General features: G+C 41.1%; 8 protein-coding genes across 10 annotated transcripts; 3 read left to right on the top strand and 5 right to left on the bottom strand.

Moving 5' to 3' along the window:
• Nucleotides 1-1,014: 1,014 nt before the first annotated feature.
• LOC124338346 (ATP synthase subunit d, mitochondrial-like) lies at nucleotides 1,015-1,916 on the bottom strand. The gene is made up of 4 exons (XM_046792492.1): nucleotides 1,695-1,916; nucleotides 1,455-1,623; nucleotides 1,238-1,375; nucleotides 1,015-1,172 (listed from the first exon to the last, which is right to left on the bottom strand). Exons 1-4 carry the CDS (start codon nucleotides 1,814-1,816, stop codon nucleotides 1,095-1,097), a joined length of 507 nt encoding a protein of 168 aa, XP_046648448.1. The 5' UTR covers nucleotides 1,817-1,916; the 3' UTR covers nucleotides 1,015-1,094.
• A 178-nt stretch (nucleotides 1,917-2,094) lies between these two features.
• On the top strand, nucleotides 2,095-3,878 carry LOC124338302 (ras-related protein Rab-40B-like). 2 transcript variants are annotated; one of them, XM_046792439.1, is made up of 5 exons: nucleotides 2,095-2,418; nucleotides 2,484-2,855; nucleotides 2,922-3,115; nucleotides 3,183-3,405; nucleotides 3,574-3,878. In XM_046792439.1, exons 2-5 carry the CDS (start codon nucleotides 2,501-2,503, stop codon nucleotides 3,807-3,809), a joined length of 1,008 nt encoding a protein of 335 aa, XP_046648395.1. In that variant the 5' UTR covers nucleotides 2,095-2,418; nucleotides 2,484-2,500; the 3' UTR covers nucleotides 3,810-3,878. The 2 variants fall into 2 exon arrangements, with proteins under 2 accessions (XP_046648395.1, XP_046648394.1); XM_046792438.1 differs by having other exon boundaries at nucleotides 2,096-2,418; nucleotides 2,481-2,855.
• Nucleotides 3,879-4,009: 131 nt separating this feature from the next.
• On the bottom strand, nucleotides 4,010-5,090 carry LOC124338335 (glucose-induced degradation protein 4 homolog). Its single transcript, XM_046792478.1, has 4 exons — nucleotides 4,763-5,090; nucleotides 4,535-4,702; nucleotides 4,373-4,467; nucleotides 4,010-4,306 (listed from the first exon to the last, which is right to left on the bottom strand). The coding sequence occupies exons 1-4, from the start codon at nucleotides 4,907-4,909 to the stop codon at nucleotides 4,105-4,107; spliced, it is 612 nt and encodes a 203-aa protein (XP_046648434.1). The 5' UTR covers nucleotides 4,910-5,090; the 3' UTR covers nucleotides 4,010-4,104.
• Nucleotides 5,091-5,452: 362 nt separating this feature from the next.
• LOC124338224 (probable ATP-dependent RNA helicase DDX5) lies at nucleotides 5,453-9,250 on the bottom strand. Of its 2 annotated transcripts, XM_046792310.1 has the most exons (10): nucleotides 9,037-9,250; nucleotides 8,508-8,831; nucleotides 8,334-8,445; nucleotides 8,085-8,273; nucleotides 7,701-7,880; nucleotides 7,344-7,627; nucleotides 7,158-7,279; nucleotides 6,008-6,238; nucleotides 5,850-5,945; nucleotides 5,453-5,782 (listed from the first exon to the last, which is right to left on the bottom strand). In XM_046792310.1, exons 1-10 carry the CDS (start codon nucleotides 9,243-9,245, stop codon nucleotides 5,760-5,762), a joined length of 1,770 nt encoding a protein of 589 aa, XP_046648266.1. In that variant the 5' UTR covers nucleotides 9,246-9,250; the 3' UTR covers nucleotides 5,453-5,759. The 2 variants fall into 2 exon arrangements, 1 of the variants encoding a protein (XP_046648266.1); XR_006917697.1 differs by lacking the exons at nucleotides 5,453-5,782; nucleotides 5,850-5,945 and adding an exon at nucleotides 6,427-6,986 and having other exon boundaries at nucleotides 6,106-6,238.
• Nucleotides 9,251-9,733: 483 nt separating this feature from the next.
• On the bottom strand, nucleotides 9,734-11,535 carry LOC124338258 (tether containing UBX domain for GLUT4-like). The gene is made up of 3 exons (XM_046792356.1): nucleotides 11,271-11,535; nucleotides 11,015-11,195; nucleotides 9,734-10,957 (listed from the first exon to the last, which is right to left on the bottom strand). The coding sequence occupies exons 1-3, from the start codon at nucleotides 11,386-11,388 to the stop codon at nucleotides 9,811-9,813; spliced, it is 1,446 nt and encodes a 481-aa protein (XP_046648312.1). The 5' UTR covers nucleotides 11,389-11,535; the 3' UTR covers nucleotides 9,734-9,810.
• A 2,806-nt stretch (nucleotides 11,536-14,341) lies between these two features.
• Nucleotides 14,342-17,097, top strand: LOC124338212 (probable cytosolic oligopeptidase A). Its single transcript, XM_046792295.1, has 7 exons — nucleotides 14,342-14,466; nucleotides 14,612-14,775; nucleotides 14,842-15,050; nucleotides 15,111-15,376; nucleotides 15,442-15,743; nucleotides 15,808-16,152; nucleotides 16,221-17,097. Exons 1-7 carry the CDS (start codon nucleotides 14,378-14,380, stop codon nucleotides 17,015-17,017), a joined length of 2,172 nt encoding a protein of 723 aa, XP_046648251.1. The 5' UTR covers nucleotides 14,342-14,377; the 3' UTR covers nucleotides 17,018-17,097.
• Nucleotides 17,042-18,801, bottom strand: LOC124338315 (40S ribosomal protein SA-like). The gene is made up of 4 exons (XM_046792451.1): nucleotides 18,677-18,801; nucleotides 18,133-18,300; nucleotides 17,705-18,069; nucleotides 17,042-17,506 (listed from the first exon to the last, which is right to left on the bottom strand). The coding sequence occupies exons 2-4, from the start codon at nucleotides 18,263-18,265 to the stop codon at nucleotides 17,099-17,101; spliced, it is 906 nt and encodes a 301-aa protein (XP_046648407.1). The 5' UTR covers nucleotides 18,266-18,300; nucleotides 18,677-18,801; the 3' UTR covers nucleotides 17,042-17,098.
• Nucleotides 18,802-21,738: 2,937 nt separating this feature from the next.
• Nucleotides 21,739-22,558, top strand: LOC124338338. Its single transcript, XM_046792482.1, has 2 exons — nucleotides 21,739-21,852; nucleotides 21,937-22,558. Exon 2 carries the CDS (start codon nucleotides 21,946-21,948, stop codon nucleotides 22,519-22,521), a length of 576 nt encoding a protein of 191 aa, XP_046648438.1. The 5' UTR covers nucleotides 21,739-21,852; nucleotides 21,937-21,945; the 3' UTR covers nucleotides 22,522-22,558.
• Nucleotides 22,559-24,248: the final 1,690 nt, after the last annotated feature.

The raw sequence follows: 24,248 nt of genomic DNA, 5'->3' as shown, positions 1-24,248 counted from the left end.
AAGTGGATTTCGTGTGGAACGTTCAAGTGCCTATTCTTCAAGCTGCAAACGGGAATGACGATATTTTGGAGTCACCTTTTTTTTCCTCGCAGGATACTCCTGGTCAACAGTGGAAACTGGCACTGTTTGGCAACAGCAAATTATACATCCAGCCGGTCCATTATGATTCCGCCGGACAAGCTAAAACCATCGTCGATCCAGTTTTAGTGATGATATCGATTGTAAATCAAAGAGGACAGAAGCTTCACCAGCAAATAAATCCATCAGAACCAAACTCGTATTATGTGCTGTTCGAGTTATCTAAAGAGGAAATCCTGAAATCTGAATGTCAGCAAGTGGATGGCAGTTACACTTTCTACTGCGAGATTCTTTCCCATGTGAAAAAGGAGCTCGGATCACCAGTCAATCCTCCAGGTGTTGAATTAATTAGCGGTGATGGATTATCCACTCAACTCGAAAAGTGTATATTACGCTAAAAATAAAGTCTCAATTAAATGTTGTTTTAAAATTTAAAATTGTGAATCCTTGTCTTTGATTCAAGGGGTCTCTGGTCAGATGCCTATTGCTTAATTAGCTCCCACGTACATGACACGTCTCACGCTTTTAAATTACACGCTTTGAAAGAAAATCGATTGATGTCAGTCTTTAATTTGATTTAGATTTGCGCAATCAAGATTATGTTTTAAGATCATCAAACTGCACAACTTACTGTGTATAATCAGTTCAGCTCCCAACTTCTAATGTTGTGTATGGATCTAACAGGGAATGAATAATTCTCTAAAACAATGTGTTATACCTTACCTTTCTTGAAATATCTATCTGGATAACCCTTAACTAAACTATTGAATGTACAAAGTTCTTTAATATTACTTCACTGTTCATTCTGTTTTCAGATTGATTCCAGACTAGCGAATGGATCCTTGTTTTACTGTAGAAAAATTCTGTAGCTGCTGAAATAATTTAGTTTTACCTTGCTCAACTTGTGACATGCTGTAAACTTAGAAAACATTGAAGTTTCTTATACTTTTTTATTCTATTTTCAGTCCGTTCAATACACTTTCCAGAGCTTTAACTAATTACAGTAGCATGAATGTCTAGTGTTCAGCCTTAACAGGTTCTTGCTGAGAAGCTTCATCGTGAGGCCAGAAGGTAGGATTGGCAGCATTCCATGCCTGAAGTAGAACAATAAGAATACCTTGTCACTTATTATTTTTAAAGAAATTCTAAATGAATATACCTTGTCTGGGAAAGCTTCAGCGTAATCTTCCATAGTCATCTGACTGAAGGGAAGAACTGAAGCCCATGTCTTCAGCTCAGCCTCAGCATCCATAACACGGCGGTTAGACGCGGCAACAAATTCCTTGATGGAAACTTGCTAAAAAATTAAACATAATTAGAATTAAACAAATTGTGGCTTTACTACTAAACCTGTTTATTTAATTTTTTCCACTTACCATTTCCTTTTCTTGGGCATCAACCTGTGCAGAAACTTTGTCCGCAGGGTATGGGACCTGCAGACCTTCATATTGTTTCTTGAATGATTCAACCAAGCCCGGCACTGCCACTCGAGTCTGGTAATAAGCCCAGTCAATTGCAGGTGGATTCTCTGGGTTGGCCATAACTCTAAAAAATGATTCAAGGAACATGAACTAATTGTGGGCAAAATTCATATGGTCATAATTTTGGTTACAAACCTCCTCAGATATTGGTCAGACTTGAGTTTGAAAGCGTTGAACATGGGTCGTTGGCTTTCGCTGACTTTTTCAGCCATCGCGGACCAATTAATGGCAGATTGAGCGATTCTTTTTGCAGCCATGATAATTGAATACGTAAAATGCACCGGCAAAAATTTCACACCACAATTGCTTGCTACCAAAGACTCAGCAGCTGAGCGAGATGTAATGGCGGCCGAGTTTCGTTCAAAACCCGCTTGGAGTGGCCATTGTTAAATGGAAAAAGAAAATAATTATATTAAAAAATATAATGAATCGAACAACTAATTAGGCAAGATACAAAATTTCGATAATTTATAATAATTTAATACCATATTTCAATGAAGATTCTACAGTTCAATAACATACGATCAGCAACGTTGTAGGCAGCCATTTGTACTGAGACAATTCTGAAGGGTTTTGTTGTGCTCTCGTTGAGAAGTGAAAATAATAAAAGATTTTGTATTACCAAGGTTCTGACCTATTTAAACTGTGGAGAAAATTCGCGGTCGAGTTTTTATTAAAAGTGCCGTAATGCAGTGACAGATTTCTCTGAAATCAATGTCTATTTCACGTTGATCAATTTGAACGTTATAGTTACGGTGATAACTAGGGCAGAAAGAAAGAGATTTCTCCTGTATCAAAGCCTAGTTAAAATCGCGATCCAATAGCTTCGAAAGAAAGTTTTAGTGTCAATGTTGCTTCAGTAAGTGAATTATAGTGGTGCATTTCTTCAATGTACAACTAATTTCATGACATTTTCCACAGCAGGAAGTAGATATTTGAAGATGGTGCACATTCGTGTTCAAGGAGAGACAATTGGGGCATTCCCTGTGTCGGATCTTCCTTTGCCGATAGTTGAGAGTGCAGATGCAGCTACTCCTAGTGCCGTTTCAGACCTTGTAGAAGTAGTTTCCACTTCAAGACTGAGAAGGAGTCGACAGTCTGCCAGCCTGTTGCCAGTTCCCAGACCCATCCCAACTAATGAAGCAATCAGCCCGATCCTAGCACCTCAGCTCTCAGCCAAACCATATGATTACCTTTTAAAGTTCCTTCTTGTGGGGGATTCTGATGTGGGAAAACAAGAAATACTCAACACACTAGAAAATGCTGCTTCAGACATGCCTTTTTGTGCTGGACCAGGTAACTTAAATGTCTTTGTTTATTTTTGTGTTTTTCATTACATCTCATAATTTTGTTTTTTCGTAGTGCACAAAGTTACCACCCTCCTAGTAGACGGAAGGAGAGTTCGCCTACAGTTATGGGACACGTCTGGGCAGGGCCGATTTTGTACGATACTGCGATCCTACTCCCGAGGTGCCCAGGGCCTGCTACTGGTCTATGATTTGACTAACAAGTGGTCTTTCGATGGAATTGACCGCTGGAGGAGAGAAGTTGAAGAGGCAAGATTGAATTCTCCAATTTACGTTTTTAGCAGGGATCTTAATGTTTTGTCTCCTTTGTTTGTAGCATGCTCCTGGAGTACCCAAAGTACTTGTTGGAAATCGACTTCACTTGGAATTTAAACGGGCAGTAAGTGTTGCACAAGCTGAGGCTTACGCTCAGAGACACGGTATGGCCTTCTTTGAAATCTCGCCACTGTGCAACTATAACGTGGCTGAGTCGCTGGCCGAGCTCACACGTAGGGCGCTTAGAAGAAACGGGATGGAAAGGCTCTGGCGGACGAATCGAGGTTTGTTTTGTTAAGTCTTTAAACGTGTCCGCCTAATTTGTACATAGGTGTTAACATCTTTCGAGTTTACCCTTTCGAGTAATTAGTTCCCATTTAGTTATGTGTTAACGAATTTAGATATTGGTCAAACCTAATTGAAATCCTAATTTTTAAAATTTTGATCAACAGTGTTATCGCTCCAAGAGTTGTGCTGCCGCTCAATCGTCTCGCAGACCTCTGTCTATACCATAGATCGGCTTCCTCTGCCACCAACGCTTCATTCGCAGCTGCGTTCGTACGCCCTTAGCAGTGGCTGTGCCCGACACCACCCGCACCACCCCAACCATCACCACGAAATGAAGATGGCCATCAAAAAGTCAAGACTCAGTCATGTTCACGCAAAACTCACCTGCGTCATTTCATGATTTCGTTGTCGCTTCTTTTTTTTTCAACATTTTTCTATTGTCAATAGCTATCTCGAAAGTTTTACCAGCTCTCCCTTTCTTTTTTTGTTGATGATTTTTTTGTCTCCTTACGTCAATCCTCTCAGCGTGTTGCTAAACGAATTTTTCTCGTATTTTTTTTTTGTTCGTCCTCTTAAAAAGGAAAAGAAATACAAAGGAGCTTAGAAGGCGAAACGATTTTCTCTTATTACAACTCGGGATGGGCGTTATTCATGCTTATTTTTTTCAACAAACAAGATATTTGGTGGAAGGAATTTTATCGAAATTCGTAAATTTGAATGCTGTGCTCAGGCACGTGAGTGAGCGTCAGCGATTGATACCATTCTGAACTGCGGTGGTAGTAGTAGCCTTCGATCGTGGCTGTCGACTTTTGAAAACAGATGTAGTAAAAACCAGCAAAACTGGCCCCATTAATATCTTTGATAGTATGATCAGGCACCAGAAAATGTTCTTTCCATCTGACCGTAAAAACATATGTCACAATATCAGATTGACCAATTACTGGTAATTTGAAAGATATTCACCTCATGAAGACATAATCTGTCTCCTGCATGGCATCATAGTCAAAAGTATCTGAATTGAAAGTTTTTGCATATTGATAAAATGACAGAAACTTGCTCTGCAAATTTGAAAAGGTACATTTCATTATTAGTTGACGGGAAGTCTAAAGTATCAAATTCGCATACCCAATGTTTCTTGTCAACATCTTCATCAGCATCCCATTTGCGAGTGAGGAAAGGGAATCTTTTGCTGATGATTTCACCATCAAAGAAAGTAGTAAGAGTGGGAAATTCTTCGGTTAAACCTTTGATTTTCAGGTAGCCACATAAATATGAATTCTCCTCATCAACATGCTGAACATAGAAATTGAAACATTAGAAATAAACAGTTTACTCATTTTAATGAATCATTACCTGAAGTACAACTTCTACATCGTAACAATTTCCTTTAGATTTCTGATGACCCTGAAATCGAGAACCATTGTATAAAAGCGATCGACACACTCCTGGCTGATGCGAATTTGCCGGCGGTGGTACGTGAACGTCTGTTTTGACTGGCATCGGACACTTTTTGACAGAGTGGACAGAAGTTTGGGATTAAAATTTAAGATTCTTACAAATCAAAGCTACAATACAAATCACACAAGCTGTTATGATCACAGCTTTACTCGACTACTGCCTGACACCAAAAAAAATCAAGCACCACTGAATTTAAATGCGATGTTGCCAAATTGCTCTCCTTGCTCACACTTGCGTTTATTGAGTCGAATCTGGCTGGTGCCTGGTCAACTACCTACAAAAAATAACTGCCACATTCTACAAGGACAAAAATGGACTGTACGAAGCGTGAATTATAAATGTGAAATAACTAGGGCTGGATTTGTAGGACTATTTTTAACGCAGAGCCTATCGAGTTCAAAGCTTATAAAAGAAACTTAACCATAAGAATAAAAAAAATGCTTGATCATACTCCTTTCACTTATTTTCACCCCTTCTCTACTACAACTGGAACACTTGTAGAATTGCCAACTAATCCAGTTTTAGAAATTTATTTAACCAAAAATCCAGATCGACAACCTCAAGACAAACAATTTTACTCATAGGTGGTTACGATTACTTTGTATTCCGGTTAACTCGAACAAACATAAGAGTACATTGTAACGTGTCAGTGAAATGGCTGATGTAATTGCCAAAGATATGAAAAAGACGTCGAAAAAAATATTGGCCTACAAAAACGAAAAGATGAAGCGTGGTGTTGGGAACGGAGCTTTAGTGCTCGGACAGGATTTTATGAAAATGCCAAGAGACTTCCTCGTTTTTACTTGTTTAAATTGGAATAATTAAATGTTGATTCAAAAAAAATCTAGGTTGACAATTGTTTTGAATATCGGTGCTAGGTTTGAAGTCCGTCTTAACGCTCCACCCAAGAACGGCCTAAATTAACAAAGAAATAAGAGACTTACTACTTTATTCAACCAATATCACAATCAAGTTTATTTACCAGAGTTGTAAGACTGTCCGCCACCATATCCTCGGTTTCCACCTCCGTATCCTCCACGGCCACCATAGCCTCCACCGCCTCCCCATCGGGAACGACCTGTCAACACAACAAATACATTATAATCAAGAACGAAACAAATATTTGACATCGACAATTACCTCCTCCACCGCGATTGGAAGATGCGAGTTCGTAGAGTTTTGGATTGACAACTTGGTTAGCCTCTGTCAAAACGTTCACCAAATCCTGGGCTTGCTTGGAATTGTTGGGAGTGAAAAATGTGTACGCGGTTCCTGTGCGTTGTGAACGGCCAGTACGACCAATACGGTGGACGTAATCCTCGGAGCAGTTGGGGTAGTCGAAGTTGATCACAAATTTGACATCATCCACATCTAATGCGCATAACACAACAAAGATTAGACAACGAACTCTCAAATAAACATAAATTCCCCGAACAATTAAAAGCCCTACTCGACAATGCGACTGCCATAAAAAATACGAGAAAAAGAAACCATGTAAAATTGAAAAAAGAATTTGTAGAGACCAACAAGGTGCGGAGTTGTGTAGTAGGAATTTTTACCTGTGGTACCTTCGAAATTCCTTTTGTTTACACTGTTCCGCGTGTGAGAGGAGAGTACACTCGCCAGTTGCCGCCGGCACACGCCATGCGCTGCTTGATTTTCAAGTTCTCAGCCACGCCCGTCCCATCTCTAATCTCCGAGATCGGCCAGGGGTGGAAAAACCAGGTGCAACACAGACGGCGCGCAGGACTTTGGGCGAATCTCCTCATCGTCTCTCTTTAACTCAAATCAAGCCCCACGCAAATTTGTCTCCCGTCCCAATCCAATCAACCCAAACTGAGGCAAGGCGACGGGCACACACATTTTCGCTCTAAGAATGTGCGCGAAACGTCTCTAAGAAGCGATGCCACTAGGAACCAGTCCACCACTCACTGCCATGTGCTTCTTTGTGCTTGCTCCATTGCTTGCGAAACCCCCGCCTACTCCATGACTTTGGGAGAGCAAGAGGCCTCAACATGAGCTACGCACTCAACACATTTTTTTTTTTTTTTTGCTTGTTTGCTTTACTGTTTTGACAGGAGTAAGGAGCAGCCGAAGCGGCATCAGCCCGTCGTTGCCTCTGCAATGAGAAAGTAGACAAGGAAAAAAAAATCAGAAAAAACCAAAAGCTGGAAAACCAAATCAAAGAGCTCCATGGAGAGACAACTCGGCAGGTTCTTCGAGAAACTTTCTTCTCGAAAAATGAGAATAATTTCCAGCCTTTGCAACATCACTGGCGGGATAAACTTACCTAAACCACGAGCAGCCACGTCAGTAGCTACTAAAATTGGCGCTTTGCCTGAGCGAAATTCGTTTAAAACCCAATCACGCTCAGGTTGCGCCTTATCACCATGAATGCACATCGCCGGCCATCTATGAGAATATTTTCCAAGTTAGAAGAGCATCTTTACAAAAACTTTCACAGACTATAACTTACCCATCACGGCGCATGGCTCTTGTAATGCTATCAACTTTCCTCTTGGTTTCGGCAAAAATAATAGTCTTGTTCTCATCTTCGGCACCGATTTCTTGAAGCAGGGTCATGAGCTTAGTTTCCTTTTCATGCTCTTGGCAGACGTCAATGATTTGCAAAATGTTGTGGTTAGCCGACAGTGTCAGGGATCCAACGTTGATCTGAATGTAGTCTGTCAAAAATTCTTCAGCCAGCTGACGTACTTCCTTTGGCCAGGTAGCGGACCACATGAGCGTTTGACGATCCGGCTGTTAAGATAATAAATGTGATTAAATTACGCATTTTCTCTAACTTTAAAAAATTCGAAATCTTCTCTCTTACTCGAATCTGCTCGATAATTTTACGAATCTGGGGCTCGAAACCCATGTCAAGCATCCGATCAGCTTCATCCAAAACCAAATAGGTACAACGGCGCAAGTTAGTCTTGCCAGCTTCGAGAAAATCGATAAGGCGACCAGGAGTTGCAATCATGATCTCCACACCGCGTTCGATATCTCGCAACTGAAAATTAAATTTTAGTTAGAAAAGAATAGATAGACAATGATTGTTTAGAAGCTAGAGGATCCCTACAGCAGTTTTGGCTGTGGTATCGAAGACTTCTACGTTTCATCTACCTCTATTGTGCATTCCATGATGTTTGAACTTAACAAGCATCAAGGCCAAGATTCGAGGACAACCAAGAATAAAACCAAAGTAGAAAATTACCTGTGGGCCTTTGGGAGCTCCACCGAACACGCAGGTGTTGCGAATGCGAGATGATGATCCAAAATCCTTGGCAGTGGATGAGATCTGTTGAGCCAATTCTCGAGTGGGTGCCAAAATGAGGGCAATTGGTCCATCTCCGGGTTCAAGATAGGGTTGATGGTTAATGTGAACAATAGCTGGAAGTGTGTACTATAAAAAAGTAATCATCAGCAATGTTCAATCATAAAAACTAAAACTAAGCCAACTTACAGCCAATGTCTTTCCTGACCCAGTTTGGGCAATGCCGACCATGTTTGATCCACTCAGAGCGATAGGCCAGCCTTGAGCCTGAATAGATGTTGGCTCCTTAAAGCCTTGACGTCTGAAAAATGTATTATATTGTTAGTGATGCAATACAACCATACATCATTTTAGGCATTTTACCTGATCTCAGTCATCACGTAGTCAGGGAAGCTTGCTTCATCAAAGGAAGTGATGGGGAATGGAACATCCCTACCACGAATAGTGATATCTTTGCTAGCCCTGTACTGTTCAATGTCGTGAACGGACTTAACAGTCAAGTTGGGGTGTGGCTTGTAAAAGTTCTTCTCGAACGGTTGAAGACGATCCATCTCCCATCTTGGTTTACGTAGCTTCTCTCCGGGTTGCATCTTCTTAAAGTCCCGATTGCCACCACCTCCGAAACTAGAACCTCCGAAACTGGAAGAACCCCCTCCACGAGCTCCTCCACGGAAATCTGACCCACCACTAACAAAGACAAAAATTCAACTTTTAATTGTCGAACAGATGACTGACACTCTAATCTATGTTAAAATTTACAGTGCTAATTATCGTCAACGTCAATTTAGCACTCGAAAAGGACCAACCCTTGAAAGGAATCAAGTCTGGAATGTGGAAATGAGTGCGTACTACTTACAACAAGGGCATGTTAAATAAATTAAGTTTGGCTTACCTTTTACGATCTCTGAAAGACATTTCGGATGTGTTTTCTTCTGCGCTGCAAAATGAACGTTGAAAGGTGCAAATTGATGGTGAATAGACTCGGATGACTTGAGATAAAGAGTCTTGCTGAAACGACGAAGCCCTAAGATGTCTGGTGCTACTTTTGGAGATTGCGTAGCGCAGAACGGCTCTCGACGAAAGAAAGACTGTTCGGAACATGGTGAATTCAACGAAGAAGCGAGGACAATGGAAACCTAGCGGTAGACCTTGAAACTAAATTAATGAATGGAAACGCATTTTTCCAATTGATGGACCTAATTAAAAATATATTTTCTTTCACTATTAAATATTTAAATTTTTTGTCAAGTTCATTATTCCTTTTCAATGGTAATTGTTTCCAATCAATTCCAGAAATTGTACGACTGGCAACGTTCTATCAAGGTCAGCCATTTTGTGGGAGGAGGGAGTTTCGAATTTGATTTCACAATGTTTTAAACGGATTTCACAATGCTTTTATTCGAGCAAGATTAAATATTTTGTTTTATCAATTTCATATTTATTTATTATTTATTATTTAAATATTTTATATCTTGTTTTATCAATAATGTTTTTTTAAATTTACACAAGCTCCTAACTTGTTATTTCGTTTGCGGAAACCCAGTATTCATTACCTTGCCAATTGTACATACAAAAACTCGTAAATTCCATCAGAGACAAGAATGTTTATTTTCATTTCAACAAACAGGAATTTTATGTATGACGAAAACAGATTAATATTTTGCATTTATCGATTCATTTTTAACCATTTGGGGACGTTCTTGTTTGCGGAAGCGGTTGCAGCCGAAGTATCAGAGGCGGGTCGTTTGGGTCGCTGATCTTTAGTCGTAGTGACACTGACTCCAGATTCACCAGTATTCGTAGTCGCAGTCGTGATTGTAGAAGGTTTGGTAGAACGATTAAGTCGACGACTTGCATCTCGAACGGCACCAGCATAACACGACGGGCTGAGGCGGAACTTCTCTTTCAAGACGCAGTGGGAACTGATGTAGACAAGAGATGACGGTGTCAAACCGATTTCATGAAGGGTTGATGACGTTTCGATGACTTGCTTTGGCGGTGTCGTGAATAGTTCAAATTTGTCCACTTCTATCGATACTTCGAGATATTCCTGCAACTGTTGCTTCACTTCGCCCAAGGTGATTTCGGAAGGAACGGGCATTTGGAGAATAAAACGATCGCTGAACTGGATACGTAAAACCGTAGTTGGGTATTTTTCCAACATTTGAAGTCGTCGTTTCTCTTCTTGTTCACGACGTAGCTGAGCAGTTATGAGCGGGGCGTTCTGAATTTGATTGTTCTGATAAATCAGATCGGTCATCATCCTACGAACTTCTTCTTCGGTCAGTTCGAAAAATTCGTCGGATTCTTCTTGACTGTGGTGAAGTGTCGATGTGGAAATGATATCTTTCGGTGGCAAATAAACCAGTACTCCTTGCTCGTTAAGGAAATAAATTGACTCCTCCAAAGAAACTTCTACTAGGGTAGCTTCAGGCTCGTCATTCAAAATCAAGTGATTCACTTCTGCTTTAACAGTTGTAGTTTCCTGAGCTGCATCAGAGGATGCCTGTGGTTGAGCAATTATTTCAACAGATTCTTGTTTGACAACTTCGACAGTCATTTGTTGAGGTACCACAGCATGACCTTCTTGCTTTTTATTTTCTACATCAACTGTTTCAATTTGTTTTTCTTTATGGGCTTCAGCAGTCACCTGTTGGGGTACCAAAGCAGGAGCTCCTTCTTTTTTGTTTTCCATATCAACATTGGCAATTACTTTTCTTTTAGGGGCTTCAGGTGAGGGGGCCCTGGGAGTTGGGGCAATAGTTCCTCCAACATGAGGCTGCTCAGTAACTCCTGGCTGTTTGGTGGCATATCTATAAAAAGCGTAAATGTAAAAACAAATATGTTACATCAAATATAACCTCTAATACCTGATAGCTGCCTTCCCATTAAAAATCTCAAGTTGAATAAGAGTTGTTGCCTGTAACAATTCCTTTGTTGATATTTCCTTCCTGAGGTAAATGCAGACTGGGATGTCTGAGGCCAATGACGCTAAAGATGGCTCAAGTTTGCTGTTTGATTCCCAGTGCTGTAGAATGTCCCATAATGTAACTGATATTTTTTAACGGAGAAAAGTTGCTTTGATATGAATGAACAAGCTTAACATTTTATTTGTGATATTACAACCTTCAGGATGAAAATCGGCGATTAATCTCTCTCCTGAAACTAGCTGAAGGGCCAGAGTAACAGGGGAAATTTTAGGAATGACAGGCGCTTTATTAACATTCCTGGATTTAGAGTACATACTGAAACAATGTAATCCTCGTTTTAATGCAAAGAATATTACGTCAGATTATATTTTTTCAAACGTTTAGTACATCTACATTAGTTCGTGAATTCGCAAGATCATCACAGAAGCAGACGAATTTGTTTGTTTCACACTTTCACCACTACACACACGAATCGCAAGTCGCACCCGCCAAATACGAACCAAAATTAGCTGGCAGCCCTGACACAAGTAAACTGGAAGTTGATTCTTGTTGTTCCCCAAACGACCTTCCTTATCCAATTGCCTCTCCTACCCTTGCCCAATTATACAACATCTTTTTTTGTATCCCCACAGGTATCGTTATTTTCGTTATTTACTATTATCTCCGATGCAGTGTTCTGTCGAATAAGGTTTTTCGTGATTTGAGCGTAGTCGAATCACGAATAACTTTCATTTATTCGACGAATAACAAATACGAATAAAAATAAGGGTCTTATTCGAATTTTCGAATAGAATAACGAATAACGAATAAGAATAAAGTTTCGAATAAATTTTCGAATAAAAGATAAGAAAATTTCGGATTTTAATCAATTAGTAAAAGGTTTTAAGAGAATGGGTAAACGAAATTGATTTATGAAAAAACAAAATAAAAGTTTTTCGGTCTTGGCTTCCTACCACATTTAAGATTTAATTGGAATTTAAATTTTTGCAGAACCCAGTTTCCAGTTAATGCCCAACATAGCGATTTGTGATGACTCATAGCGCCACTTAGTGTAACTTAGGAATTTGCTACAACACAAATTTCGGTGGTTGAAGCACCACCACCCTCTAGGCAATTCCTTTCCCTAGCAATGGGGGTGGAGCTTCAACCCCCTAAAAGTTGTCTTCCTCTGTCTCACCACAGGTGGCGCTGGCGCTAAATGTGCCTTAAACAGTATCCCAAAATGCAACATTGATTCGAAAGTGATTCGATTTATTTATTCGAAATGTTATTCGCGGACAACGAATAATTTTTTTCTAAAAGATAAAGAATAACGAATACGAATAACTGTCATTTATTCGACGAATAACGAATACGAATAATGTTATTCTTTATTCGCGAATAAGGAATTTTATTCGAAAGAAATTATCCGACAGAACACTGCTCCGATGATGTAATTGTTATGTGATTAAGTTCGTCAAAAAAGCTGCACAAATTTTCAGATTTACACTTAGTAATCTCTCGTTAAAAAATTAAACTAACTGTTTAAAGAATTACCTTGAACATCACACCCCTTTGCTTCATCACGTTGAATCCTTGAACTAGACTTACATAACTCAGATCAATTACAGCAAAGTTTTGTTATAAATAATTACTGCCATTTGTGATGTAAGAAACGATGTCAATGGGCTTTGTACTGTCTATTTTCGTTCGCAGTTTCCAAAATCGTTGCAGTCTAATTGGACCCCTGCAATCTTCTTTTGCGCACGTGACCGAATCGAGTTCAGTTAGCAACATCCATCCCATAATTTAATACGAAATGTAAATGGGTGCATGGGCGTAACTGTTACGCCCTTGATTCACGGTCACTCAGACTTGACAGAGTCTACAAATTGGGGGAAACCCCATTTTGAAATCAATGGAACATCAGTAATAGAGGAGGGACTTGGGTATTTCCTAGTGAAGGTGATGGCAATGTCTTCCCTGATTAGGTAAACAACATGGGCGCACATTAGAGTATAAAAGAGGCAGCAAGATGCAGGATAATTATCACACTCTCACCAACCCCCACTAAGAAGCATTCAAATGGCGAAGTTCGGTTTATTGTTCCAGGTAATTATCATTTTTTTTAAATTAATTAATTAAGCTAGAATACTTATTGCTGAGCTCATAAAACTTACATGTGTCGTAGTTCTTGCTGGTTGCTTGTTGCATAAGTCTGGTGGTCGTAAGTGCCATGCCATCGCCCAAAAAGAAGAAGGAAGACAGTGCCGAGCTAAATGCCAGTTGCGAAGGAAAGCAATGCGCCGAGCAGGAAGATGAACCAGAATCCCGCAGCCCGTCGTCGAGTTCGACAAAGACAGACAGCACAAAACCAGGCTCAGTAACATCTTCCGCTAAAAATCCAACCGGCTCGGTAGATCCAAAAGAAACATCCGCCAAAGAAACTCCAGCAGCAGGATCGGCGGGAACTCCAGCAGTCGCATCAGCATCCGCAACCCAACCGGCAGCAGAGTCGAAAGGTATCACGACTGCTGACAGTAAACCAGCAACTACCGCTGCTGTCGATCCGAAATTGGCAGAGAAAAAGGTTACACCAGTCGCACCAGTCGCAGCAACAGTAGAAAAAGCTGCCAAGAGCGAATCGATCGCAGCAATTGTAGCTGTCAAAAGCGAACCAGTCGCAGTAACAGCGGTCAAAGCTGCTAAAAGTGAACCAATCGCAGCAGCAGTAGCAGCAGTACCAACAGCAGCCGTCAGTGAGCCGGCCAAAAAAGACACAGCTGCCGTAGTCGTCTGATTACACCCATTTTACCACCTTGTAGTATATAGACAGCGTATGAATTCTAATTTCCGTTTTCAACTTCCGTTGGCACCCGTTGGAAATGATGATGTGAATTTCCATGGCTGTGTGTTCTCGTTTCATTGTCGTTCTTCTAAAATTGAAAATACAAAAAATCAAACGTACATGGTCGGATGCGTTTTTAAATTTAAAAATAAAAAATTACCCGATCCCGATCCAAAAGTAATTTTGTGTGTTCTAAGGCACATACTTTTCCCTCTTTCGCTGAAATGGCGTTTAACCAACGGATATGTCCTCCCTAGAATCCAACGCAAAAATCACCATAGGCATATTTTTTAATGACTACGGAATTAATCAATGCTACGACAGCATGACTAGTGTGGATGACAATTGGCAACCGATTGAAATTTACCTTACCTTACATAATGCTTTATAATTGACTGCTGTGTAAACTCCATCTAGCGTCCTTGAGACGAAGCTAATGTTCTTGTTGAGGAACGAAGCAGAAGGAAATCAGAAAAATGGCAGCTATTTTGAAGAGTTCGAATTTTCAGCTGTTAACAAGGAATCCGGTTATTCGTTATCATTATCGAACCGCATATTATGTCCTGTAAGTCTCTGAAAACACTAATTATTAAAAAATGCATTTAAATTCGGAATTTTTCGTATTTGGAATTTTTTCTTATTTGTACATTTACTGTGATGTTGTGTAACAAGATTGTATCTTACTTAACATTACTTTTGGCGACATGCAGGTTACCGGAAATTCCTCATGATACTGCAGAAACCAATCCCGTACTTCGCACACATGAACTGGTTGATTACAAGACAGTTTCAGCTGAAACATGTCTCAATGCCGTAGCCAAGTTGTCACTCGAGCAAGAATCAGGAATATGGAAGCTGGAAAATCAGCTCACAGGTCTGATGTCATTGTTATTAACTTCATAAAACTATTGGAATAACTAAAACAAAACTTACTCTACAGAACCAGGATCAAATGTCACATTCAAGTCACTTATGGATCCCATTGAAAAACTCAGTGCTCCTCTAGATGCAGCGTGGGGTGTTGCCAGAACACTGTACGTCACAGATAGTGAAAAAATGCCTTCAGAAACTTACAAGCAGATCCACAAGCGAGCAAGGAAATCCAGATCCTTGAAGTTTCAAAGCAAACCAATTTATGAAGCTTGCAAGGTAACAATGCAGAATTGTAACTACAGTCGGACAAAATCAATATGATTTCTTTTTTTCCAGAGTATAATGAATGAAAATAAAAAGCTGGATCAAAGACAACTAAGATTATTGAACAAGTACATCCTCGAAGGTCGACTAAACGGTTCTGAATTGAACGAGTCTGGCATGAAAAACTACATCGAAATGTCGCGTAAGCTTGAATACCACAAGGCAAACTTTCAGCAGAAAGTAGAAAAGGCCACCAATCGTTTTAGTCACGTCATCACCGATCCCGCTACGGTCCGTGACTTCCCGTCTGAACTGTTGCGCGCCACGGCTCTAGACAGGTAGCTTTACATCCGCATTACATGGTGTTTTGTTTGCAAGTCTAATCGATTTAATTCACTTTCAGTTTGGCTCCCAGTCGCGGCCCTTGGAAAATCACTCTTCAGCCACACATTTACTCGTCTTTCATGGAACACTGTCCAGATCCTCTGCTGCGCTGGAACGTTTGGCAGGCGCACAGGGCTCGCGGATCCAGTTCCGGCGATACTTCCCTAACCACTAGTCTCGATCTTGAGGAAATCCGCTACCAGCGACGTGATCAAGTCAAATTGCTGGGCTACCCCAGCTTCGCCGCTATGAGCATGGAAACCAAAATGGCCGGCAGTGTGGGCAATGTCACAAAAATGATTGAATTGCTCTTGGAAAAAGGTAAATTGAAAACAATTCACACAGATTGCGTTAGTTAGAGATAATAACTTATTTTTGAAAACAGCTTTTCCGGCACAAGAGAAAGAACTGACTGAGCTGGAGAGTTTTGCCAGAGAAAGGGGTTTCGATGGATCTTTGCACATGTGGGACGTTCCGTACTGGCGACGCAAACAAGTCGCATCGCTGTGCCAGCACGAAGAAGGCGACATTCGCGAATATTTCCCCTTACCGCGGGTCCTTACCGGTCTGCTGGCTCTGATTGAAGATATCTTCAACATCCATTTCGAGTTGATTGATCAGAACAAAACCGGTGCCACTGCATGGCATCCAGACGTCTCGTTATACGCAGTCCGACACGCAGACGGGAAATTGATTGGTCATTTCTACTTTGATCCTTTCTCCAGGATAGGTAATAATTACTTTCCTTGGCTATTCTAATATTATGTAAATTATTAATGAATGTTGTTCAAATGGTAGGGCGGAAACTATTGAGCCGTGAAGCCGCTAACTGGATGATTAGCACACGAAGCCGATCAGATGTCGTGAATCACACGCCGGTGGCTTCTGTGGTCATGAATTTCACTCCTAATCTACACGGAATCCCGTCACTGCTCTCGTTTCATCAAGTGCAGACCCTTTTGGCCAAGATGGGGCACGCTTTGCAGCACCTACTGACAGAGTCGCCCTACAGCGAAGTGGCCGGTCTGACCAACCTGGAATGGGACGCTGTTCAGATATCGGCGCAGTTTTTCCAGTTCTGGTCTTCCGATTGGACAACGATGAGCAAAATCAGTGGCCACTTTGAATCCGGTCAACCGCTAGCGAAAGAGACGCTCAACCAGCTCAACAAAGCTGCAGTGCACATGTCCGGCCACGATCTTTGCCAGCAATTGTACCTGTCCGCCCTCGACTTGGAACTTTACTCGACTAGAGAATTTTGGCTGGATATCGTCAAAAGATTATGGCCCAGATTTCAACGTTTCCCCCTTGAGAAACTTGACGCTCAGCCGTGCAATTTCACCGACATAGTCAGCCAGGATATGGCAGCTGCTTATTATTCTCACACTTGGTCCAAAATGGTGGCCGCCGACATATTTTCTGCCTTTCAAGAAGCTGGAATGGAGGATCGAGATGCTCTTAGGACAGTTGGAGAACGTTTCCGCAATGTTGTCCTTGCCAACGGCGGAGCAGTGGCACCTAGTGAAACTTTCCGCCAATTTAGAGGAAGAGATCCTTCGCCGGATGCTTTATTAACCCATGCAAAACTTAATTGACTGTGTAGAAAATAAACAATAAGATAGAATTCCATAATTGTATTTGTTGACAATTGGAATACAAGATGCTACAAATGGAACTTAAGCCCAGTTGTTGGTGGCACCGCCCCATTCGCCAGTGGCAGATGCAGCAGCAACGGGAGCACCCCAATCGTCAGTGGGAGCGCTGGCCCAGTCTTCAGCAGCAGCAGCGTAGACGGTAGGAGCTGCGGCAGCGGGAACTGGAGCCTCATCAGCCCAGTTGGTGCTCTCAACAGCTGGTTCAGTGTTCCAGTTCTCAGCCTGGTACTCCTCAGGGGCAGCCTTGATGGGTGCAGCAGCAATAGCAGCGGCTTCCTTGGCTTGCTCCTCCTTCTCAATGTCCTCGGGATCGCGGTAGAAGAACATGTCAGCCATGATGGACCACTCGAGATCGCGAGAGATGATGCCACGGAGACGCAAAACTTCACGAGCCAGCATGTAGAACATCAAACCGATCGAGTGAGATGCCTGGAATTGGAAAAATGAAATTCGCGGGTTTTAATTTCACGCTATTCAACGAAAGCATTTCTTAAATTCAATTGAAATCAGAATCCGGTAAAGCTAAATAAGGTGAGTTTCATCACTACAAATTATGATAGGACTAATCATCATGCTGTCTAAACTGGCATGCACTTTCATGCACAGAAATTTGTCTAAAAGATTTACCTTGTTGTTGCAAGGGATGGCAATATCGACGTAACGCAGAGGCGAGTCAGTGTTGCACAGAGCGATGACGGGGATGTTGACGTACGAGGCCTCAACGATGGGCTGGTGGTCAGCACGGGGGTCCATGATCACCAACAGACGGGGCTCGCGGAAAGCGGCTTGAATCTGGTTAGTGAAGGCACCGGGAGTGAAACGGCCGGCGATGGGAGTAGCCTTGGTGTAAGAGGCAAACTTGAGAGCGGCACGCTGGCCCTGGGGACGAGAAGAGACGACGAAAACATCAGCAGAGTTCTCAATGGCCACGATGGCCCTGGCAGCCAACAACAGCTTCTCATAAGTCCTGCGCAAGTTGATGATGTGGACACCTGAAAAAATATGGAAATTAATAAGCATGTTTGGTTCTAGATAATAAACTGAACACTATTTACCATCAGAGCGACGCTTGTAAACATATTGTTCCATCTGGAAATCAACATTGGTGCTACCGATGTGAGTGGTAGCAGCCAACATCTTGGTGACATCATCTTCCTTCAGAGACAACTTGTCTGAACCTCCCGACATTTTCTAGTTGAGAATTTGAAGTAACGGAACCCAACCTAAGAAAATAAGAAAATTCAACTGGTTAGTTATGCTGGATGTTGATACAGAATCCTTGTGCTAGTTGACTAGACCTTATCAGAGATCACTTTACACAAAAGGTTTACTTGTCAATTAAAATTTAGAACTAAATTCGACACATCCACATGAACAATATTGCATTTTGCAGATGTGATCGAACATGAGTCCTTCCCAAGACCGGGTTCGTATGGCATAGTGAAAATTGAACAATCATTAACCGTTTTTGACATGGAATGATTCAACAGAAATCAGCGAATTCTACACAATATTTTACGACAAATGAAATAAATTTTAACTGAATAGTCTAGTGGATGTTTAAAGATAATGTTAGAAAAAATCCGAGAAGTAACTCACCGAGTCAAAGCCAAATGGGAAAGTGGACCTTAATTCAAGCCTCTTCTCACAGACGTCACTTTAGTCTGGTAGGGGGAGTGGCTAAATTGACAGATGGCGTTGCCAGATACACATCCAAACTTGGCGGCCTATTCGAGCATTTTTAAAATTTATCAATTTCAAATGATAATTTGCACAGAAATTCAATCAGATCAATGATAAAATTGGAATCACTTATTTTCGAACCATGCCGGTCATGTTTTATTTAGTTTTGTTAGCTCACTTAGCTGAGCTAAATAATGCTTGCAGTTGTATTTGAGAGAGAGTGGTGTTCTGAATTCCAGCTTATTAGATACAGATACTATTAGACACAGCAATAAATGAAACAGATAAAAAATTAAGTTCACGAACTGGATACTTAATATTTCAGCCCATAATATGAAAAACCCATTATTTTTTATCATTTTTTATCTTTTTATTGTGTATGCAGTTAGATTTATCTTAGAAACCAAATAATAGTAGGTTGTAGCGAAACTGCAGCTTTATACCGCATTGGGTGTGGTTCGCTTGAACACCTCGAAATCGCCCATAAAATTGCTGTAGAATAAATCGCAGGTAATTCAATACACACACATTTTATAATATGTGTATTAAATTACAGTCATTGTATACCTACTAGTTGTAGGCTATATTACAACGTAGGATATAATCATCACCGTTTGAAAATGTTTTCGTCCACATCAAGTTCCGGCTACCTTCGCAAAATGTATTTTTACACTCAAGTCGATTCGCCCCTGGCAAAGGAGTGTTTGATGACACAAGAGGAACTGCTTGAAGAACCTGGGAAACATGTGGACGTATCAGAGGATATCCTGGAGGTGATGTATTACACTAATCCGCTGTGTTGGTGGCAACTATATAAAGGAGCGGTAAAACCGACTGGACTTGAAAACTTGCAAGGCACCATGCATCACGCGTACATTGTTTTCCAAACCAAGTATTGGTGGTGGTCCATCGAGAAAAACGAAGAATGCGTCACTCTTCAACGGTCGATCAAAATCGAATTCGTTCGCGACAAGTACAGAAAAGTCCGTCGCCAGCGGAGTTTGGGGGCTGGAATTGGTTGCGAAAAAAAGAAAATAGCCAGGAACAAGACGATCAAGCAACTCTTTGAACACATACACCAAGAAGGCTATGTCAATGAAGTTTTAAATAACCCATTTTCCGGGAAAATCAGCCAAGATTTCGCTGACAATCTTTATGAATTCTTTTGAAAAGTTTGTCGAACCTTATTGATTTAGATTTGTAGCTTATATCCACTTAGCCTGACTATCGCCCTCTCACAGTGAAATATGCAATACGAATGAATACAACGATTCCCCTACCAGGCGTCATAATTAATTACCCTCACTTTAATCTAGTTTCTAGTAGTTGCAGTGGCTGAATTGGCAGGCGGCGTTGCCAGATACATCCAACCACTCCTACCCGCAAAAGGCGCGCGCTATTCGAATTTTGGTCAGATTGTCACGCTCACGGTATATTTATTCTCATTTTAATGAACTCAGTTGCCCAGTCCTGCTATTCGATACATGTAGACTACTAAACTTTATCAGTGGCTAGTTACGCTTCGACGTTCTGCGTCATTGAAACAAGTCACATCAAGAATATCAAACAGTTTATAGATTATAATCGACTATTAGTAAATAAAGCCCATGAGATATCCAAGTTTTTCAACTGACAGATAAAATTGAATCGCTGGTCGCCCACTTATCTTCTACATATTATAACTGGAAAGACAAAGAAAAAACGACGGGCAAAACGAAATCGGGCTGTAGCGGGTCTACACCAGGTCTATTACCGCGCCGGTGGTGTTTTGGCTCGATCACAACGAAACTGCATAGATTAAATCGGCCAGCAGGTAATTCAATCAAACAAAAAATTTGATACGCACAAAATGCTGACAGCCTTTCAAATTTTCTTTCAAATAGGGACGAGTGTCATATATAAATCATTATTAGCAAATAATGTCCTCAGGATCGACTAGTACCGGTGCCGGCTACACCAACAAATTGTTTTTATATGCCCAAGTAGATTCGCCCGATGGGCTGGAATATTCGATGACGAATGAAGAAGTGCAAGTCAAACTTGAGAAACTGCTGGACACATCGGAGGAGATTGTAGAGGTTCAGTACTACACTCATCCGCTCAACTCGTTGCAAGTGTCCAAAGTCAACCTGCATCACGCGTACATTGTTTTCCAAACGAAGAGCTGGTGGTGGTCCATCGAGAAAAACGCCACAGGTGTCACCATTCAGCGCTCCAAGACGATCGAATCGGTTCGCGACCAGTACAATGGAAACAAACGCCGGGAAAACTTGGTGAACAAAATCGACTGCACCAAGAAGCGAAAAATCGAGAAACGTCGGACGATAAAGCAATTCATCGAATACATCCAGCAGAAAAATTTCATTGGCGAAGTCTATGATGTTTTCGTTAAAAACTGCCAGGACTTTGCTGCCAAGATTTACGACGGGTTCTTTTGAAATTACCGCGCGCGCGCGCGGTCGTCTGTTTCGGCCTTGATTGACACATTTGATCCGCCTATCTAGTCTATATCCCTCCCACAGCAGTTTGAATTTATGTAATAGATGGTATTATTACGAGCATTTATGACACAAAACCCAATGACATTAGAGATGTGAAATAAAGCAATATTGCAGTAAATCACATGGTGAAAATGTTTAATTTTAAGGGCGAACGGCGATAAGATGGAATTATGTAAGCCTGATCTCGCAACAAAAATGTTCTTGGTCGACTGATTATCGGCATTCTACACGTCTCTACACGTATTGGGTTGTTGCCCCGCAGCTTATATATCTTTCGCCTGAATTCAATTCGACTCCGATAACGACAATGGCTAATGCTACACAAATCCTGCAAAGACTCAAAATCGTCCAACGGTCACATTTTTATCTCTCCCGCGGTCGTGTTGTGTGGCAAATCAATTGAGACCCCTGAGAAACTGATAAACTGCACCTTACGGCGTCATTTCCCAGGGCTGCTAGAATGGTGGACGTGGGCAACAGTCAACGAATCAAGACATACTGGACATGACAGTTCTGCTGACCGTTAGAGCTGGACAGCAGCGTGATCACAGTCTACTTAACTGGTTGCTGTGGGGATCCATATAGTCTGAGGTATGAAAATCTTTGGCGCACTATCTATTGAAACGGTTATGACTTTTGGCTAAACGACTACTATAGCTGGGCCTTGTTATACAGTTAGAGGAAATGGGATCATCAATGAGTTCAACGGGAAGTTCCGTTCACCCGCTATTTTACTTCGATCCTGACCTGAGGTGGACACCCGAAAGACCCGATTACTGTTCAACCAAATGGGAACTGCGAGAGAAACTGGACAACCTGGCCGACGTATCCGAAAAGATCAAGGAAGTGATGTACTACACTCACCCGCTCAACTGGTGGCAAATGTCGAAACATTTTATGCATCACGCGTTCATCGTCCTGGTCACGGACAGCTGGTTCTGGTCCATCGAGAAGGACGAAGGAGGCATCACCATTCAACGGTCCAAGCGCCTGGAAGATGTTCGCGACCAGTGTCGCAAACACGGCCGTATGACTGGCCTAGCCACCGGGATCGCTTTGGCGCATCAAGGCCCCAGCAATGCCACCGTGATCGAACTCCTCAGGTACATGTGGACGCAAAACTGCATGAATTTAGATTACCATTTTTTAGGCAACAACTGCCAGAATTTTGCCAATATGATTTTCGGGAACTTTGTCTTACCGCCGTTTAACGAGGTGCCAAGGGTGAACGTCAAGTTCAACATATCAGGATCAGGCTGACGAGTTGTTTATTGTAGGCCTAGAGCAAGCCTACTGTATAGTTGTTCTTCCATGTATTGTTGTTCTAGCTAAATATAAAAAAAACGCATCATTTACAAAAATAAAACGAAATTATATGAGAGACCAACCTTATACCGATGTTATTGCGTTTGAATAAATGTTTTCTTATTTTCATGTCCTGAATGTAATTGATCTTTCGGTAAATCCTAAATACAACCGTAACGATCACGACTCGTGATGGATTGATTCACGAGTACACGAAGTATCTACCATTTGAACCACAAAGATTGTAATATTTGGAAGTGACTGATGAATGAAACGTATTACATGACATATTCAGTGTGCATGGCCGAAATCATTTCCTCTGGTGTTGCCGGTTCGACGTTGCAGGGAAACTCATCCTAGGAGTCTATTCAAAAGACATGACAATCAAAGCAGAAGTATATAGTTGATTGAACGAGTGAAATAAAATATGGACAAGAGGAATAGTTTTCTTTTAGTATTGATCTGTTCCCTATCTAATAAAATGCCAGTAAATTTCCAAGATCGTCAATTAGGACTCGGAGAATAAGTGCCAACTTGGATGACACCGGAAATGAATGTCAGGCAACGAATCAACTAAAAGATAAATAAAAACGGTGACAATGACTGACTGAGACAGCGTTTAAAGAGAATCCCAGGCCAATATATAAGGAAGGCCTTTGGTCCATAAAAAAAAAACTAACAACATTTCAGAAATATAGGCAACATAGTATAAAAAACTATAAATGAAGTTCAACATTGCAACCGAAAAGTATTCTTACCTACTTCCAATGTGGGGAATCTTTAATTAGTTGAACTGAAATTGTGTTGATTGCCTTCTGTGATGTGATGTGTGATGTGATGTGTTCCATGACAATGCAGAAAAGTAAAACTTACCTGTAAAAAGGAAAGAATAACGATGGATTCAATAAACTCTGAGAGACTTCATAGTTCAAACAGAGTATTGAAAAGGTACCTGTGCTGGCATCACCCAATGGAAAGACTCCATTTTAATTCCCATAGTCCTATAGCAATCACACGAGAGTCTATGTGACTGCTATGTGACCTTGACACAGTTTGTAAACTTACCACGATTGACAAAACGAAAGTGTTAGGCACCAAGGAATTTATGATTTGAGATGAACCACGGTCATTCAAAGACTCATCACATCATCACAAGCAAATGATAATTTCGACCCAACATCTGCACTGGCTGGCATTTCAGATGTCACCCACGCGTTTTGCTGAAGTAATTTAAAAATATAACCAAACGAATGCAGACGACAAAACATTTTCGTCAACAGTCCCCAATAAATGGCTGATGCTAAACCTCGGAAAGAATGTAACTTTTAACTTTTAAAATTTCGACAAATTTTATTATTTTTGATCGCATCTATTCGTGTCAACAGCTTTTATTAAAGCGTTAAACCTACTTTATATAACTTGGGTTTAGTTTGTTTACTTTACAGTCGTCTAAAACGGGCATTGACGTCAACATGGTCGCCTGGTCGGATTCTTTTTATCTTTAAAGAGAACTGAGACCTTGAATATTCGAGGGGTAGGTTTCTAACGGGACGTTAGTTAAACAAACACTTGATAAGGGAATTTGACATTTGCGTCCCAGGTAATAAGCCAAAGCGATGATATCACAGCTCAATTTACTATCCGGATCATATAATGTACTACTACGACGCATAATATACCGA

Source organism: Daphnia pulicaria, chromosome 4 (genome assembly GCF_021234035.1).
Source record: "Daphnia pulicaria isolate SC F1-1A chromosome 4, SC_F0-13Bv2, whole genome shotgun sequence".
In the NCBI taxonomy this organism is placed as follows: Eukaryota; Metazoa; Arthropoda; class Branchiopoda; order Diplostraca; family Daphniidae; genus Daphnia; species Daphnia pulicaria.
This window is presented reverse-complemented; position numbering and strand designations above follow the sequence as displayed.